Source organism: Saimiri boliviensis, chromosome 6 (genome assembly GCF_048565385.1).
Source record: "Saimiri boliviensis isolate mSaiBol1 chromosome 6, mSaiBol1.pri, whole genome shotgun sequence".
Taxonomy (NCBI): Eukaryota; Metazoa; Chordata; class Mammalia; order Primates; family Cebidae; genus Saimiri; species Saimiri boliviensis.
In genome coordinates, this window is record NC_133454.1 from 120,411,988 (window position 1) to 120,430,034 (window position 18,047).

The 18,047-nt window shown below is 53.4% G+C and overlaps 1 protein-coding gene across 1 annotated transcript in view; it reads right to left on the bottom strand.

The window, feature by feature from the left end:
* Positions 1–17,499, bottom strand: part of VWCE (von Willebrand factor C and EGF domains) — a 37,860-nt gene extending 20,361 nt beyond the window's left edge. The window contains exons 1-9 of the mRNA XM_074401556.1: positions 16,912–17,499; positions 13,085–13,179; positions 12,867–12,956; positions 12,403–12,531; positions 7,550–7,666; positions 3,732–3,848; positions 2,760–2,888; positions 1,807–2,249; positions 1,631–1,724 (exon numbers count right to left, since the gene is read on the bottom strand). Of these exons, the coding sequence (XP_074257657.1) occupies positions 1,631–1,724; positions 1,807–2,249; positions 2,760–2,888; positions 3,732–3,848; positions 7,550–7,666; positions 12,403–12,531; positions 12,867–12,956; positions 13,085–13,179; positions 16,912–17,024 (1,327 nt within the window). The 5' untranslated portion in view covers positions 17,025–17,499. The remainder of the gene's footprint in view (positions 1–1,630; positions 1,725–1,806; positions 2,250–2,759; positions 2,889–3,731; positions 3,849–7,549; positions 7,667–12,402; positions 12,532–12,866; positions 12,957–13,084; positions 13,180–16,911) is intronic.
* Positions 17,500–18,047: the final 548 nt, after the last annotated feature.

Below are 18,047 nucleotides of genomic sequence, written 5' to 3' on the forward strand. Positions count from 1 at the left end.
ACTGCTGGTCACTATCCAACAACCTCCGTGTCATATCACCAAGAGCGCCAGACAAAGAATCCCCTCCCAGAACGACTGAATGAGAATCCGCTTTTTTTTTTTTTTTTTTTTTTTTTGAGACAGGGTCTCACTCTGTCACCCAGGCTGGAGTGCAGTGGCACAATTATGGCTCACTGCAGCCTCGACCTCCTGGGCTCAGGTGATCCTCCCACCTCAGTCTCCCAGGCAGGTGAGATTACAGGTACATACCACCATACCTGGCTAATTTTTTGTAGACACAGGGCCTCCCTATATTGTCCAAGCTAGTCTCAAACACCTGGGCTCAAGTGATCCACCCACCTCGTTCTCCCAAAGTGCTGGAATTACCGGCTTGAGCCAGCATGCCCAGCCAAGAATCTGCATTTTAATAAGAGTCCCCTTGAGTCCCCTTGATTCAAGTGCAGAGCAAGTTTCGAGAAGCTCCGGCAGGAACTGTGAAGAATTTGGGTCTCTATCCTTCCAGCAATAGGAAGCAAATGAAAACCTGTCAGCAGATAGGAAGGAGTCAAAAAGGGGACAGAATTTAGAAAGAATGGGGCTGGGTGCAGTGGCTCACACCTGTAATCCCAGCACTTTGGAAAGCTGAGGCAAGTAAATCATGAAGTCAAGAGATCGAGACCATCCTGGCCAACATGGTGAAACCCTGTCTCTACTAAAAGTACAAAAATTAGCTGGGCATGGTGACACACACCCGTAGTCCCAGCTACTCAAGAGGCTGAAGCAGGAGAATAACTTGAACCCAGGAGATGAAGGTTGCAGTGAGCCGAGATCGAGCCACTGCACTCTAGCCTGGTGACAGAGTGAGACTCCATCTCAAAAAAAAAAAAAAGAAAGAAAGAAAGAATGAATGACTCCTCCGCCTGTAAGAGGGGAACTGGGGAAGGAGAATGGGACTGCACAGTGGATTTAAAGAGGCTCACTGAATGACTGAATAAATGAATGAATGAAGCTGAAAATGGATGCCCAGAAAATGAAAAGTTGCCCTTGATGGATATTACAGCATAGATGAGTTGTTCTCAAAGTGTGGTCCCTAGACCAGCCACGTCAGTATCATCCGGGAACCTACTGGAAATGTACATGTTCTGGCCCTATACTAGACCTGCTGAATCAGAAGCTCTGGGGGCAGTGCCAAGGGAACTGTGGCTTAGTAAGCCCTCAAGGAGATTCTTTTTTTTTTTTTTTTTTTTTTTTTTTGAGACGGAGTTTCACTCTTGTTGCCCAGACTGGACTGCAATGGTGTGATCTACAGCTCACTGCAACCTCTGCCTCCAGGGTTCAAGTGATTCTCTTGCCTCAGCCTCCTGAGTAGCTAAGATGAAATGCATGTGCCACCATTCCCAGCTAATTTTGTATTTTTTGTAGAGGTGGGGTTTCTGCATGTTGGTCAGGCTGGTCTGGAACTCCGGACCTCAGGTGATCCACCCACCTCGGCCTCCCAAAGTGCTGGGATTACCAGCTTGAGCTCTCACACCCAGCCAGCCCTCCAGGAGATTCTAATACAAGCTAATGTTAAAGAACAACCCTTTGGCTGCAGGACGGCACAGAGAAAAGAAGGGGCAGGACTATGTTCTTTGCTGGCACCAGCTCTCACCTGTGCATAATGGGCAGCACCCTTCAACTTTGGAGGGAATTGGGTGGGAACAAGCAGCTTCACACTTCACCTTTTCACAGGTCACCTCCCCATCCTAGAAGCACAAGCAGGAGTTACAGCCACTACAAGGCCCCAGACTCCAGACCAAGGAAGTTCCGGGGACCCCTAGTACCCACCTCGCACCAGCACTGGGAACACCCAGGCTCTATCCAGTGACTCCCTGATTCATGCATGGCTTCCAGGTGCCAGCAGGGAGAGGGCCCTGCTGCCAGCCGGGGGGCCTCAGGGCCCCTGGGTGAGGAAGAGGTCCCCATCACCTCCCCCTGAAAGAGTGAGGGGGGCCTAAGGTTCCCCAGCAAGGCGGCAGTAGGCACTGGGGTGGCCATCAGAGTGGACAGCAGCCACAAAGGGGCAGAAGGGGAGAATGTGGGTAGTGGTAGGGTGCGAGATGGCAGGCGGGTGGTCCTGACTCCGGCTGGGGGCCCTGGAGCCCCCGAAGATGGGGTATGTCCTGGGGACAGGGCAGGCCGGGCGGCCTCTGGAAGCAACAGGTGCATCTTGGGGGGCTGTTGCTGGGGCTGCAGGATGACAGATGAGGACAGCACGGCTTTCGGGAAAGCTGAAACAGAAGCATGGAGGTCTCTTGGGGTGGGCAGCAGAGCTGGGGTTTAGGAAGACCTGGGCTCAGCTCCACCACAAGTCCCTGTTCACCCTCGTGGTCTGCGCAACATTCTATGTTTACGGGCACACTATCGCTGTGCAGCAGCATGAACCACGGAAATAGCGGTCCCTGCAGTCCAGGTTACTCAGACTCCTGTTGGGTTTTTTTCTTTTATCACTTGGGGGAAAAAAAGGCTGGGGGAAAAAGCGATAATGAAGTGGAAAAGGAAAGTGAGGAAGAAAGTGGAGTGTTGTAAGTAACAAACAAGATGAACTGAAAACAAGAGAAAACAGAAAGAAGGGAGCCGGGTGGCAGGTGGGAGAGGCCGGGGCAGGGCGGGGCCACGTGCCGATAGGGCGTGGCTGGGTGCCGGGAGGGCGTGAATGGGGCGGGGCCATGCTCTAATGGGGCGGGGCCGGCGTTGAGAGGGCGTGGCCAGCTGCCGAGAAGGAGGGGCCTGGCGCTCACCTTCACAAGACACGCGGTCAGCCCGGAGCCTGAAGCCAGGTCGGCATGTGCATAGGAAGCTGCCCACGGTGTTGTGGCAGGAATGGTGACAGACTCGCCTCTCCGATGGCCTCCGACACTCGTTTACATCTGCAGGAGAGCCTCGCTGCGACAGCTGCTTTCTTGGGGCTACCGAGCCCTTCTTCCGCCCATCCCTTAGCTCAAACGACTTGGGGAGTTTCCCTACCATAGTTCTTATGGGGTCCGTTTCTGCCCCAAGGCGCAGGATGTGACTCAGACACCGGGGCTGAAATCTAGTGCTAGTCTCATTAATAGGTTCACACATTCAGCAGGCATTGAACGTATCAGTGACTCAGCCCCAGCACTATGCAGCAGTAATCAATTGCTGCCTGGTGGGGATAAGCCTAGTTGAGAATCTGATCTCCAAACCTTCCACCCTCCCGTTTTTCTTTCCGAAAAGCCTCAGAATTCACTGAGCTGCTCAAGGTAGGCTTCGGGACAAATACCTAACGCTGCTAAAACAAGATCTTTCTTCAGGCCCATGGGACCCCACCTTCAACCCATGAGCCAAGCTCAAGCCAAACATGCCAATCCCTTTCTGGAAATTTCTGCTAATGGGCTGAGAAAACAGAGGTCTCCTTCTAAACCAGAGGAACCAACACCAAGGGGAGCAAAGGCAGCCAACAAAATGGGTGAGCAGAGAGGAATCCTTGGGGTATATCTGGGAGAGGAGCAGAAGAGAAACATAACAGGATAAAAGTGGCACATGGCCAGGAAAAGTCCAAGACAGGGTCTTCATGCAGAGCCATGCCAACCCCAGGGACAGACAGGCTCTGAGCAAAGGCTCAAGCCCTTTCAGGCTCCAGAGGACGAGAAGGTCCAATTGCTGACCTTCCCGAGTCCCTGGGCTCCCTGTCCATCTTCCTGATTGGCAGCCAAAGTGTGCAGACCATAAGGTCCTCTCCGCCTTACCTACACAGGAGTGCTGGTTGCCATGGAGGTGGAAGCCTGTTAGACAGGAACACTTGTAGCTGCCAATGCTGTTTTTACATCTCTGCTGACAGGGAGTCCCTAGGCATTCATCAGTGTCTGGCAGGAAAAGGGACGAGACTGGGATTCATTTCCCCGACAGAGGTTTGGAAATATGTGGTCCCCTCTTCCTCCCTCATCTCCATCTCCTGTCCTGCACAGGGCTGGGGAACCACCTTAGCTGCCTCTCTTCTGCACTGCCAGCATGCAGTCCTAAATACTCGCTGGGCCAGCCCACTTCTCTCATCCTCACTGCTACCCCTTAGCTCGGTCACATACATCTCTAGTCTGGAGAATAGCCACAGCCTCTGGCGTGTCTCTCTATCTCTACCTGGGTTCCTTCAAGCCATCTCTGCACAGCCTCCAGGATGTTCTGACCAAAGGGCACTTCTAATCAGGGCGCTCCCTGTTCAAAACCTCTCCACTGCTCCCGCAGCCACAGACCTCATCTTAGGGTAAGACACCAAAGCCGCCCTGTAGCTCAGGACGCCTTCCAACATAGCCCTGGTTGCTTTGCCCACCCACTTTCTTGCCCCTGGCCTTCACTTGGCTTAAATTCTTTTTTGTTGTTGTTTTTTGAGATGGAATTTCTCTCTTTATACCCAGGCTGGAGTACAATGGCGCAATCTCAGCTCACTGCAACCTCCGTCTCCTGGGCTCAAGCAATTCTCCTGCCTCAGCCTCCCAAGTAGCTGGGATTGCAGGCATGCGCCACCACACCTGGCTAATTTTCTATTTTTAGTAGAGATGGGGTTTCACCATGTTGGTCAGGTTGGTCTCAAGCTCCTTACCTCAGGTGATCCACTCGCCTTGGCCTCCCAAATTGCTGGGATTATAGGCGTGAGCCACTGCACCTGGCCACAGGCTTAAATTCTTGCCATCTACCAAATACACCACACTCTTCTGGTGTTCCCCTTTTCCTATGTTCTCTGTCTGCCTGGAATGCCTTTTCCTCTTGTCTAGCTGGAAAACTCCTACTCATACTTCAAAACTCAGCTTCAGTCAAACCTCCTCTGTAGAAGTTCCCAGTGCTATTTGAAATTGTGAAAAACTGGAAATAATCACCATGTTCATCAATAAGAGAAGAGTTAGTAAACTGTGAAGTAGTTGCACTGCAGAGTCAGCAGTTAAAAGGAACAAGGCAGGTCTGTCTACCCTGATGTGGAAAGATCTTCAAGACCAGCATTGGGCGGGGGTGGGGGAAGCAAGCAAAGGAATGGCTAGGTTCAAATCCCAACTCGGGCTGGGCGCAGTGGCTCATTCCTGGAATCCCAGCCCTTTGGGGGGCAAAAGGGGAAGGATAGCTTAAGGCCAGGAATGTGAGACCAGCCTGGGCAATACAGCAAGAACCCATCTCTACAAAAACAACAACAACAAAAACTTAGTTCTAATGTGATCTTAAGCAAGTAACAATTTCCTTAAGCTTCAGCGTTCCCATCAATAAAATCGAGATAAATAATACCAACTTCACTAGGTAATTTTGAAGGCTAAAGGAGAAAATTCATGTAAAGTGCTTAACCCAGGATTCAGGAACAGAGAGTTCGGCAACTATCATATCTCTGTAAGCGCCCATGTATGTATGTACACATGGGGTCGGGCAGTCAGGGCACACAGCAGACCAATATCTGAGTGCTGTGGACCAAACTCTGTCCCCTCAAAAAGGGCGTTGAAGCCTTAACCACCAATGTAATGGCGTGTGGCGGTGGGGCCTTTGGAAAATAATTAGGGTTACATGAGGTCATGAGGGCGGGCCTTCTCGATGGGATTAGTACCCTTGTAAGAAGAGACATGAGAGGTCTCGTCAGTGGCTCATGCCTGTAATCCCAGCACTTTGGGAGGCCAAGGCAGGCAGAGCATTTGAGGTCAGGAGTTTGAGACCAGCCTGGTTAACATGGTGAAAGCCCCATCTCTACTAAAAATACAAACATTAGCTGGGTGTGATGGCACACACCTATAACCCTAGCTACTCGGGAGGGTGGGAGAATCGCTTGAACCCAGGAGGCGGAGGTTGCAGCGAACTGAAATTGCATCACTAAACTCCAGCCTGGGCAACACAGGGAGACTCCAAGCAAAGAGAAAAATATGTATATCAGAAAGCTCTGTCTCCACCAACTGAGGAAACAGCAAGATGACTCCCTTCTGCAAGCCAGCAAGAGCTCTCACCAGAAACTGAATTAGCTGGCACTTTAGTCTTGGACTTTGCAGCCTCCAGAGCTATGAGAATCAATGTCTGTGGTGCAGAACCCCAGAATTTTGTGATTGCAGCTCAAGCAGACTAAGACGCCTGGACTATTCTCCAGGGAGAGCAGAGGGCAGCACTGGGAGAGAGGGCCAGGGCGAGCACCTTGACTTTTAACATTTTTCTTATAACTTATGAAAATTTCAAACACAAAGAAAATAATAATGTAGGATTCAGGGGAGCTCACAATTATCTGCCTTGTGAGATTGTTTTCTTCCTGTAAATAAAAGGCATTTTAATTAAAAAAATAAAAATAAAAGGCATTTTGATAAAAAAAAAAAAATGCCTTTTAGGCCAGGCGCGGTGGCTCACGCCTGTAATCCCAGCACTTTGGGAGGCCGAGGCGGGTGCATCATGAGGTCAAGAGATCAAGACCATCCTGGTCAACATGGTGAAACCCCATCTCTACTAAAAATACAAAAAATTAGCTGGGCATGGTGGCGCGCGCCTGTAGTCCCAGCTACTCGGGAGACTGAGGCAGGAGAATTGCCTGAACCCAGGAGGCGGAGGTTGCGGTGAGCCGAGATCGCGCCATTGCACTCCAGCCTGGGTAACAAGAGCAAAACTCCGTCTCAAAAAAAAAAAAAAGCCTTTTATTTACAGGTTAAAAGAATGAGTAATAATTGTAAAAGATCTCTCATTCTGCAAACTGAATAGGTAGGATTCCTTCTCTTCCCTGAGCTTCCCCAACACGTCCCTTATCCTAGCCTTGTTCTTCTGTTCCCCACCAGACTTGGGGGATACTGCTCCCCAGGGTAGCTCAGAGCCTGGGCCAGCACTGGCAGGTAAAACTAATGAATGAAGTGAGTGAATGAACCCATCCCAGTATGCCCCTCCCATGGCCCCTCTGGACTCACAGCTTGAATCTCGCACAGCCCTCCCTCACCTCAGTGGCCTGCTTCCCCAGGTTGGTCGGCTTGCTCTGCCCTGGCTCTCCCCACGGCCTCTCCTCCATCGCCATCCCTTTTATCCCACAGCAGCAGCAGTAGGTTGTTTTCTGAGACGGAGTCTCACTCTGTCGCCCAGGCTGGAGTGCAGTGGCGAGATCTCGGCTCACTGCAACCTCCGCCTCCTTGGTTCAAGCAATTCTCCTGCCTCAGTCTCCCAAGCAGCTGGGACTACAGGCACCGGCCACCACACACTACGCATTTTTGTGTTTTTAGTACAGATGAGGTTTCATTATGTTGGCCAGGCTGGTCTCGAACTCCTGACCTCAGGTGATCCTCCCGCCTTGGCCTCCCAAAGTGCAGGGATTAGAGATGTGAGCCACCCCGCCGGGCCAGCTGCAGTCAGTCCCAACTGTTAGACATGACTCCATCTCTTACTAACAATTTGGCCTTGGGTACGCCTCAGTCTCCATATCGGTCAAACAGGAACCATAACAGCATCTCCTTCAGAAGACGGTGGTGAAGGTTCATTACAGTGGCGCACAGAGCACTGTGCTGGTCATGGCAGGGCCGAACGTTCAATGTGGCATCCCCATTACCCCTCCCGGAGCAGCCGTCCCCTCTCTGCAGCTCACCTTGGCAGCTGTGGCGGTCAGCAGACAGCTGCATGCCAGGCCCACACTCACACACATACCCGCCTTCCGTGTTCACACAGTGGCCCTCGCAAGAGGAGCTTACACATTCATCAATGTCTGGAAAGAGAGAAGGCAGGTGTTCTCACAGTGGTCCTTGAACAGGAGCTTACACATTCATCAATGTCTGGGAAAGAAAGCATCCAGGTCAGTCGCAGTGGCTCACACCTATAATCCCAGGACTTTGGGAGGCCGAGGCAGGTGGATCACCTGAGGTCAGGAGTTTGAGACCAGCCTGACCAACATGGTGAAACCCCATCTCTACTAAAAAAAAAAAAAAAACAAAATTAGCCGGGCCTGGTGGTGTGTGCCTGTAATCCCAGCTACTCGGGAGGCTGAGGCAGAATTGCTTGAACCTGGGAGGCAGAGTTTGCGATGGGCTGAGATCGCGCCATTGGAGTCCAGCCTGGGCAACAAGAATGAAACTCCATCTCAGAAAGAGAAAGAAGGGAAGGAAGGGAAGGAAGGGAAGGGGAGGGAAGGGGAGAGAAGCGGAGGGAATGGGAGGGAATGGGAGGGGAGGGAAGGGGAGGGAAGGGGAGGGAAGGGGAGGGGAGGGAAGGGGAGGGGAGGGGAGGGGAGGGGGAAAGAGAGAAGGAAAGAAAGAAAACACCCTGGCACGACCCTGTCTGAGCATGGCTGTGACTCAGGAACAAATCAACCCCACAAGAACCCTGAGCCCACACCAAGCCTGCCCTCCACAGTGTGGAATCCCCAGCTGCACTCCAGAAAGAGCAGACACCAGGAAGGTCACTGGCTGTGAGGAAACCACCAGAAGAGTCCAAGGGACTGGGGCCCCCTTTAACCCATGAAGTCCAGACGATGAGAGAAGACAGCTGAGACACAACTGTTTCCAAAGGCCCTGATAGCAGGGCAACCCCAAAGGGCCCTCAAAAGGGCAGAGGGCAGTGGATAGGGAGGTTGGGCGCCGTGGCTCAAGCCTGTAATCCCATACTTTAGGAGGCCGAGGCAGGCAGATCACCTGAGGTCAGGAGTTTGAGACCAGCCTGGACAACATGGTGAGACCCTGTCTCTGCTAAAAATACAAAAATTAGCTGAGTGTGGTGGCGCGCGCCTGTAATTCTAGCTGCTCGGGAGGCTGAGGCAGGAGAACGGCTTGAACCCGGGAGGCAGAGGTTGCGGTGAGCCGAGATCGCGCCACTGCGCTCCAGCCTGGGTGACAGAGCGAGACCCAGTCTCAAAAAAGTAAAATAAAAATAAAATAATCAACAGAGTCATTCTTTTAAAGGTTCATTAAGCACCAGCTGTGTGCAGCAGACCCAGAGCAGGGCTGTCGAGGACACAGATGTGACTGAGACACGGTGCTAACTCCAGATGTTCATGGACTGATAACACAGGAGCCAAGACCCACACCCAGGGGAGACCAGTGCCTGCTGGGGTGATATATGCCCCACCAGGGACAGACCGGCCCCAGCAGGCATGCCCTGGAATAGGCAGTGGCTGAGAGGACCAGGACTCTCAGCGGAGAGCCTTCCCAGGTGGAGAAAGGGTCTGAGGTGCTTCCAGGGAACGGCTGGGCTCCTTGGGGACTAGACTGAGGCCCAGACTGGCTGAAGCTTCGGTTCCTTCCGGGCAGCAGGAGACGGGGCTAAAGATGTGGATTAAGATGAGACTAAGGCTGGGTGAGGTGGTTCACGAGGTCAGGAGATCGAGACCATCCTGGCCAACATGGTGAAACCCCACCTCTACCAAAAGACAAAAATTAGCTGGGCGTGGTGGCACATGCCTATAATCCCGGCTACTCGGGAGGCTGAGGTAGGAGAATCGCTTGAATCAGGGAGGCGGAGGTTGCAGTGAGCCAAGATCGCGCCATTGCACTCCAGCCGGGGAAGAGTGCCAGATTCCATCTCAAAAAAAAAAAAAAGATGAAACTAAGTTGCAGTGACTGGATCCAAGAAGGATCCAAGTAGTGCTTTAGGAAGGCGAGCCTAGTGAGATCTGAGGGGCGATGGGAGCTGGGAGACACCTCCCCAAATCCTGCTGCCTGGCCTCCCTTCTCCGCCAAAGATCCATCCTTCCTTCTGAGGACCTTTGGGCGCAGCTCAGTCTACTCCAGTCTGCACTCACTGCGTAGTGGGTCTTCCCACTGTGGCCCCCAAGCCACAGTGGGACACCTCTACTCTCCTTATCCCCTACTTAGCCTTCTACCCAGCACCTACCCACTCTTCCCAAGAGCTGGACAGTCAAGACTATGCTCAGTGCCACTAGGAAGCCCACCCTGACTAACTCCTTTCCACTGGGATGTCTCATGGCTACGGTCAGTGCCACCCTGTCCTGCAAGTGCTTTGACATTGTTCTCTGGCCTCTCCTTGGTTCCGTTTGCCTCTGCAATGAGAAGTATGTGCAGAAAGTATCCCAAGGTGAAAGGCATTCAGGAGGAGATCAATGGCTTCCATTGCTTCTCCTTTCTGGAGATGCTGCACCAAGCAACAAGCTCCCAGACACCTTTAGTGAGACCCTCCGACTCAATAGTGTCCTTCTGGGAAATAATCAGAGACGCTGACAGGAAGCCTGTCTTCTTTATGGCAGCATTATTTCTAGTGGTGAAACACTGCAGACCTCTTAAATAAGGGACAACAGACAAATAGTTATTTCAATTACAGCAGCCACATATGTAACTGCTAAAAAAAAAAATTTTGTTTTTGTTTGAGACAGAGTCTTGCCCTGTCACCCAGGCTGGAGTGCAGTGGCATGATCTCAGCTCACTGCAGCCTCCACCTCCTGGGTTCATGCAATTCTACCTCAGCCTCCTGAGTAGCTTGGATTACAGGCATGCACTGTCACACAAGCTAGTTTTTGTATTTTTAGTAGAGACAGTTTCACCATGTTGGCCAGGCGGGTCTCAAACTCATGAGCTCAAGTAATCCACCCGCCTCAGCCTCCGAAAGTGCTGGGATTACAGGCATGAGCCACCACGCCTGGCAAAAATAAAACAAAATAAAATAAATGTTGCAAGGAATTGTTAGCGACGTTTACGATATAAATTTAGATGGGAAAAAATAATAACTACAGATAAGATATAATCCCAATTTTATAAAGCATACATCTATGCATGCCTGACATACGTACATACTCACAAACACATACACACCCAGGGAAAAAGGGAGGAAAACAACTTCATTTTGGTAACGAAGATGTCCGGGTGGGGACTTCCAGAGAATGTTTCCTTTCTTTCTTTCTTTTTTTTTTTTTTTTGAGACCGAGTTTCGCTCTTGTTACCCAGGCTGGAGTGCAATGGCGCGATCTCGGCTCACCGCAGCCTCCGCCTCCTGGGTTCAGGCAATTCTCCTGCCTCAGCCTCCTGAGTAGCTGGGATTACAGGCACATGCCATCACGCCCAGCTAATTTTTTGTATTTTTAGTAGAGACGGGGTTTCACCATGTTGACCAGGATGGTCTCGATCTCTTGACCTCGTGATCCACCCGCCTCAGCCTCCCAAAGTGCTGGGATTACAGGTGTGAGCCACTGCGACTGGCCTGAGAATGTTTATTTTCATCTTTCTCCTCTTACTTTCCAAATGTTCTACAGTGAACTATCTCTTGGTTTTCTATTCAGGGGGATAAATATTATTTTTACAAAATTAAAACTCCAGAAAGGCTTTTGTCACTCTGGAAAGATTGGCAAGAAATTGGTCACAGTGGCTGCTTCTGGGGAAGGTAACAGATTTTGTCTGTGGAAACCTTTTAAAAATCACAAACAGGCCAGGTGTGATGGCTCATACCTGTAATCCCAAGATTTTGAGAGGCTGAGGCAGGTGGATCACGAAGTCAGGAGTTCAAGAGCAGCCTGGACAGGATGCTGAACCCCCTCTCTACTAAAAATACAAAAATTAGCCAGGTGTGGTGGTGGGCACCTGTAGTCCCAGTTACTCAGGAGGCTGAGGTAGGAGAATCGCTTGCATCCAGGTGGCAGAGGTTGCAGTCAGCCAAGATTGTGCCACTGCACTCCAGCCTGGGCAACAAAGCAAGACTCTGCCTCAAAAAAAAAAAAAAAAAAAATCACAATACGTTCACAAAACAATTATTGAGTTTAGCTTCCCTCATCATTCAAATGTCATTTTCCCAAGGAGCCTCCCCTGGCCAACCCTCCCGATTCTGGGTGCCCTGCCCCTCTCTGGGCCCTGGCACCTTGCCCTTCCCAGTTAAGGTCCCTATGACAATTGGGCTATTCTTGTCCTGTTACTTGTTACCCTTCCTCATATTCAGAACTCCCTAACAGGGGCTGGGTGAGGTGGCTCACGCCTGTAATCCCAGCACTTTGGGAAGCGGAGGTGGGTGGATTACCTGAGATCAGGAGTTCAAGACTACCCTGGCCACCACAGCAAAAGCCCATCTCTACTAAAATAAAAAAATTAGTCAGGTATGGTGGCATGCGCCTATAATCCCAGAGGCTGAGGCAGGAAAATTGCTGGAACCCAGGAGTTGGAGGTTGCAGTGAGCCAAGATCCTGCCACTTCACTCCAGCCTGGGCAAAAGAGCGAAACTCCATCTCAAAAAAAAACAAACAAAAAAACCTCCCTAACAGGAGCTGACTGTGGCTCCCGTAACCCCAGTCCCTAGCTCAGTTCCTGCCCGTAAGAGGTGCTCAATATATATTTGTGAAATAACAAAAGTGACACATTTCTTTTGTTTTCGTGTCTCTCTGCCCGCTCTCAAACATCAGAGCCTGTCTCAGCTCAGCTCAGCTCTTGCAATACACTGGAGACCATCCTGGCAGGATGGGGAGGAGACCAAATTCCCGCTCTCCCCCTCCCCCACCACTCCCAGGCGTCTCACCTGTACACCTGACGCCAACAGCCGTCTCTGTCATCAAGAAGCCCACGGGGCACACTCGGGCCACCTCCTGACAGCCACCATGGTTGCAGATAAGGTCACAGCCATACTCCCCACAGGGTCCGTGACTTTCTAGAACAGGCATCGCAGCAGTGAGCACGTGCCTCGTGCAGTCCCAGCCACCCCCACCTCACCAGCGTGCTCCTGAAATCTGTTGGGTGGGTAGCTCTGAAGGCAAACAGGCCTGGGTTTAAATCCAGCTCTGCCATTTACCAGCTGTGTGGCCCTGGGCAAGGCCATTACTTCTGCGTCTCAGTTTCCTCATCTATAAAATAGGCACACAATGTCTACCTAAAAGAGTTGTCTGAAGACGAGATGCCAGGACACATCTCCGATGCCTATTGCCCAGCACATAACCTCGATGCTGATTCATCTGTTCCCAGCAGCCACCGCCCATCCCCAGTTACCTGGGCAGGTGACCCCTTGCTCTCCATCCTGGCAGGAGCACACGTTGGGAGCGATGCAGATGCCACTCCCGCAGCCAAAGGAGCAGAGGGCTGAGAGGAGAAATGCAGGTGAGACACGAGGGACTGGGGCCCCCCGTCTGCCCCTTGGACCAGGGCCTGAGGGCTGGCAACACACACTGCTGGAGGAGAAGGCTTGGGGCCCAAGGACAAGCACTTACGCACGGTGCAGTGCCCAGTACCCATAGAGGGCGCCCAGCCAGGGCAGCAGCCACTCCCGAACCCAGAGAGGCAGACGTGGGGGCCCAGCCGGTGTCTGCAAGAGAAGAGAGAGCACTTTCCTCATTCTATACTGGGGGAGACATTGCCTCAACAGGAAAGTCCCAGCCAGACTGTAAGTCAGTCAACAACCAGTTCTAGAGAACTGTCTGGAGGGACAATGAGAAGTTTCCAAAGAAAAATGACCCAGACAGTCTCTCCTGGAGGCAAGACAGAGACAAAAGTGTGAGATAACAGATTCTGGCCTCCTACAGACTGTCTGCCACATGAGCACACAGCAGAGTGGCTGGAAGAGGGGCCTCAGAGCTGAAGAAAGGCTGAGCAATGGATGAGGAGCCCCAGGGGTAGCTGCCTCAGGGCCTTTGCACTGCAGTTCTTTCTATTAATAAAGTTTCTTGGCCGGGCGCGGTGGCTCAAGCCTGTAATCCCAGCACTTTGGGAGGCCGAGGCGGGTGGATCACAAGGTCGGGAGATCGAGACCATCCTGGTCAACATGGTGAAACCCCGTCTCTACTAAAAATACAAAAAATTAGCTGGGCATGGTAGTGCGTGCCTGTAATCCCAGCTACTCAGGAGGCTGAGGCAGGAGAATTGCCTGAACCCAGGAGGCGGAGGTTGCGGTGAGCCGAGATCGTGCCATTGCACTCCAGCCTGGGTAACAAGAGCGAAACTCCGTCTCAAAAAAAAATAAAAATAAATAAAAATAAAGTTTCTTATGGTCAGGTGTAGTGGCTCATGCCTATAATCCCAGCACTTTGAGAGGCCAGGGCAGGCTAATCACTTTCAGCCCAGGAGTTCGAGACCAGCCTGGGCAACATGGTGAAACCTCATCTCTACTAAAAACAAAAAGAGGCCAGGCGTGGTAGCTCACACCTGTAATTCCAATACTTTGGGAGGTCAAGGTGGGCAAATCACAAGGTCAGGAGTTCAAGACCAGCCTGGACAACATGGTGAAACACCGTCTCTACTGCCAGGCGTGGTGGTGTGTGCCCGTAATCCCAGCTACTCAGGAGGCTGAGGCAGGAGAATCGCTTGGACCTGGGAGGTGGAGGCTGCAGTGAGCCAAGATCCTGCCACTGCACTCCAGCCTGGGTAACAGAGTGAGACTCTGTCTAAAAAAAAAAAAAGAGCAAACAAAAAAAAAAAACCACAAAGACTAGCTGGGCATGGTGACTCGCACGCCTGTAGGCTCAGCTTCTCAGAAAGCTGAGGTGGGAGGATGGCTTGAGCCCAGGAAACAGAGGTTGCAGTGAGCCACATTGGTGCCGCTACATTCCAGCCTAGATGACACAGCCAAACCGTCTCAAAAAAAAAAAAAAAAAAAGGAAAAGGTCAAAGAAAGATTCTTCCTCAGACACACACTGGGCTCCCTTTCTCCCTTCACCCAGGTCTCTGCCCACAACACCTTCTCAGAGAGGCCTTCCTTGTTCACCCTAACCTTGCTTTATTCTTCTCTACAGCTTTTACTTCCTGGGACATGAGATGAGTTTTTAATTTATTAATTCATTGTCTCCCCTACAACTCCCTGATGACAAGGGTTTCTTATCTATTCACCCCAGCACATAGAGCGGTGCCTGGCATATAGTAGGTGCTCAATAAATGGCTGCTGAGGGAGAAGTTGAGACAGTCACTGGCATAGGTAATATATCTGGGGTGGGTGTGGGGTCATCAGTGAGCTGCCCAAAACTGGAGGTAGTGGGGGGTCTGTTCAACCAAGAATGAGGTCCAGAAAGGGCGAGAAGCCAGATGCATCCAACTGGTGCTGGGTTCTGAGTGAGGCATGACCGAACAGCTATAAACAAGCTGCTGCCTCCATCTTCAAGGAACGTAGGGCAGACCAGGAGCCAGGTGACAACAGCATAGAGTGACAAGTGCCACAACCGGAAGGGCTATGGAGCCCTGAGGAGTGTCAGGGGGTTTCCTGGAGGGGCAGCATCTAGGCTGAGGTGAGAGAGAAAACTTTGGGAGGCCAAGGCAGGCGGATCACTTGAAGTCAAGAGTTTAAGATCAGCCTGTCCAACACGGCAAAACCTGGTCTCCACTAAAAAAAAAAAAAAAAAAAAAAAAAAGGTCAGGTGTGGTGGCACATGCCTATAGTCTCAGCTTCTTAAGAGGCTGAGGCATGAGAATCACTTGAACCCAGAAGGCAGAGGCTGCAGTGAACCAAGATCGTGCCACTGCACTCCAGCCTGGGTGACAGAGTAAGATTCTATCTCAAAAAAAAAAAAAAAAAAAAAATAGGTCAGTCAGCAAAAGAAGAGGAAGGAAGAGAAGAGGGTGCTCCAGCAGGGGGAACAGCACAACCGCAGGCCTGGAGGGGTACAGAGGACTACTGCAGCCAGCTCCAGTCACGGACCGGGCAGAGGGTGATGAAATCCAGGCTGGTTTGAGCTTCGAACCCCACTGCAACAGAAAAGAAACAACGAATCCCTTCTCAGCGGTGGTCCACCTGCGTTCAGAGCTGAGGGATGATGACTCCGCCAGGCAGGCACCTTTGTAGAGCACCCACTCTGCCACTCTGCGCTGGGCACCGCACCAGGCACTGGGGACATGGGACAAGGCAAACTTATCATGTTCTTGGGGAGAAGAATCTGTGTCAAATGCGACAAGTTTTCCGGAAAGGGAAGCTCAGGGCGCCACGGCAGCACAGAAACGTCTGAGGAAAGCTGTCCCTGGGGACTTTTTCCCTCTCTGAGGTCATCACAGAAGAGGGGGACCTCCTGCTGGCGGGAGCTGGCAGCGAAGTCTCACCCACCCCCTTGCTGGAGTGATTATGGCAGCAGTCCGAGAAGGAGGGAACCCAAAGAATGAGCGGAGCCTTGGGACTCTCAGAAAAGGACAGGCAGTGCCACCAAGGCGGCAGATAAAAGGGTGCCCAGCGAGGCTGGTGGAGTCAAACTCTGAAGTGGGCAAGGGCCGAGCACCCGCCAGAGCGCCCCAAGGAGCCTCCTAGGGCTGGTTGTGACCGAGAGACAAGGTGGCGGGACCCTGTGGAACGCCGCGAGCCGGGGCGGTATCCGAGCAGGAACTGGCGGTGGCTGTGGAACACACGTGCGAGCTGCAAGCCTGGCCCAGCCGCCCCCACCGCGCGCCCCCGGAGGACGTGGCCAAGGGCCAGGCCGCCCGCTGACACGGTGTTCCCTTGCTCCGAGCATCGTGCACACAAGCGCACGGGCAGCAGCGGCTGAGGGAAAAGCACGTGCGGAGGGCGGCATCCAACGCGAAAGACTGCGCAGGAGCAGGCACCCCACCCCCACCTGCGCGCACGCACGGACAGAAAAAGAAAGGTGACCCAGAGACCCCAGCGGTTCCAAAGTCCACGACGTTCGTAGGGCCAGGGCCCAGGGAAAACCCCGACCCTTAGGGCGGCAGGCGCGGCGGTGGAGGCCTGGCGCTGCCCAGGCAGAGTCACGGGCACGCTGAGGGGCCAGCCAGTCAGTCCGGAGACCAGAAGACACGTCCCGGGCTCCCCTCTCCAGGGGTCCGCGCTCCAGGGCACATTAGGAGTCAACCAGCGCCTGGACCTCTGTTCCCCCAGGTTCCAGCAGGGACAGACCCAGCCAGGTGCGCACTATGGGCACCCGCCGAGAAGCACAGTTGCTGCCTCTTTGGCCCGTCGCAGAGCTGCCCCCGCGCGGATAGCACCCCAGAGGAAGCCCGGACCCGCAGCTGCCTGCGGCTTCTGGGCGCCTCTCCGCGCCTCTCGGCTGCACACCGGTAGCGCTCCCGAGGGGCGAGGGCGGCGGGGGAAAAAGCGCGGGGCGCTTACCTCTCGGCCGCAAAGTGCCCGGGCGGCTTCCTCCCAGTGTAGCCTCCGGCCGGGGGTCCGGGCAGCAGGAGCGCGACACAGGCGGCCCGAAGGAGCAGTCCGGCCCACATCATCGGCGGCTGCAGGTCCCCGGGGCTGGGCTCGGCTCCCGCGCCGCGTGCCGGGGAGGGGGCTGCAGGCCCTAGCCCCTCCTCCTGGCGCCGCAGGGAGGTAACCAACTATCCCCGAACTGGCACGCGGAGCTAAGCAGGGGGGCTGAGGACGCCGAGAGGAGGGGCCGGGGGCCGCGAGGGGACGCGGCGGACGGCTGTGGGGAGGGCCTCCAGTACCTCGAGGCGAAACACACAAAGGCAATGCCGCTCGCCCGGTGTGCCTCTCAGAGAGGCACGGAGTCCCGGGCGGGGGCAAAGATCAGGGACCCCCCTAGAGGCGGGGTTTCGCGCTTGGCTCACACCCCCTGCCCGGGTTTGGGAGTCGGCTTCCTGCTAAGCGCTGACTGAGGGCATCTGACCGAGGCCCCAGGAGGAAACAGATTTCGAGAACAAGGCTAGCGCCAAAGGCTGCGCGCCCCAGGCATGGCCCCTCTCGGTGGGACCCGCCTTGTTGTCACGAGGTGGGAACCGTGGAAATCCGAACCCTGGACGCCGGGTCGCTGCGCCGCTAGGCAGTTCCAGGCCTGCCCCCGGCCTGCCAGCAAGTCTCACCCTAACGCCCCAGTGCGTTGAAGGATCTGTGTGTCCAACCGCTCCCTAGCCGGGGGCACTAGCTGCTCTTGAAGTCCCGGGCTCCTTTGGGCACCCATGGGGCAGAGGGCCGGCCTCCCGGCTACTGGTGGCGAAGCGAGGAAGCAGCTGGCGCCATTGGCAGTGGAGAGGCAGAAACAGATCTGGAAGGCCCCTCTTTGCCCCTTCTGCAGCTGCCCCAAGCTGCAGTCAGACTGGGGGGGCTGCGGAGGGATTTAGGCAAGGAAGGGGCGTGGAAAGCGGTGCGTGGAAATCAGAATGATCCCGCTGGGAGAAAACTGAAAGGATAACTGATTTTACCGTCTGCTCTGTGCAGTAATCTTTCCCTTAGCCACCCACAATTAGTCAAGATTTTGCATAAATACTTCCAGGGGTAAGAAACTATCTGTTAAT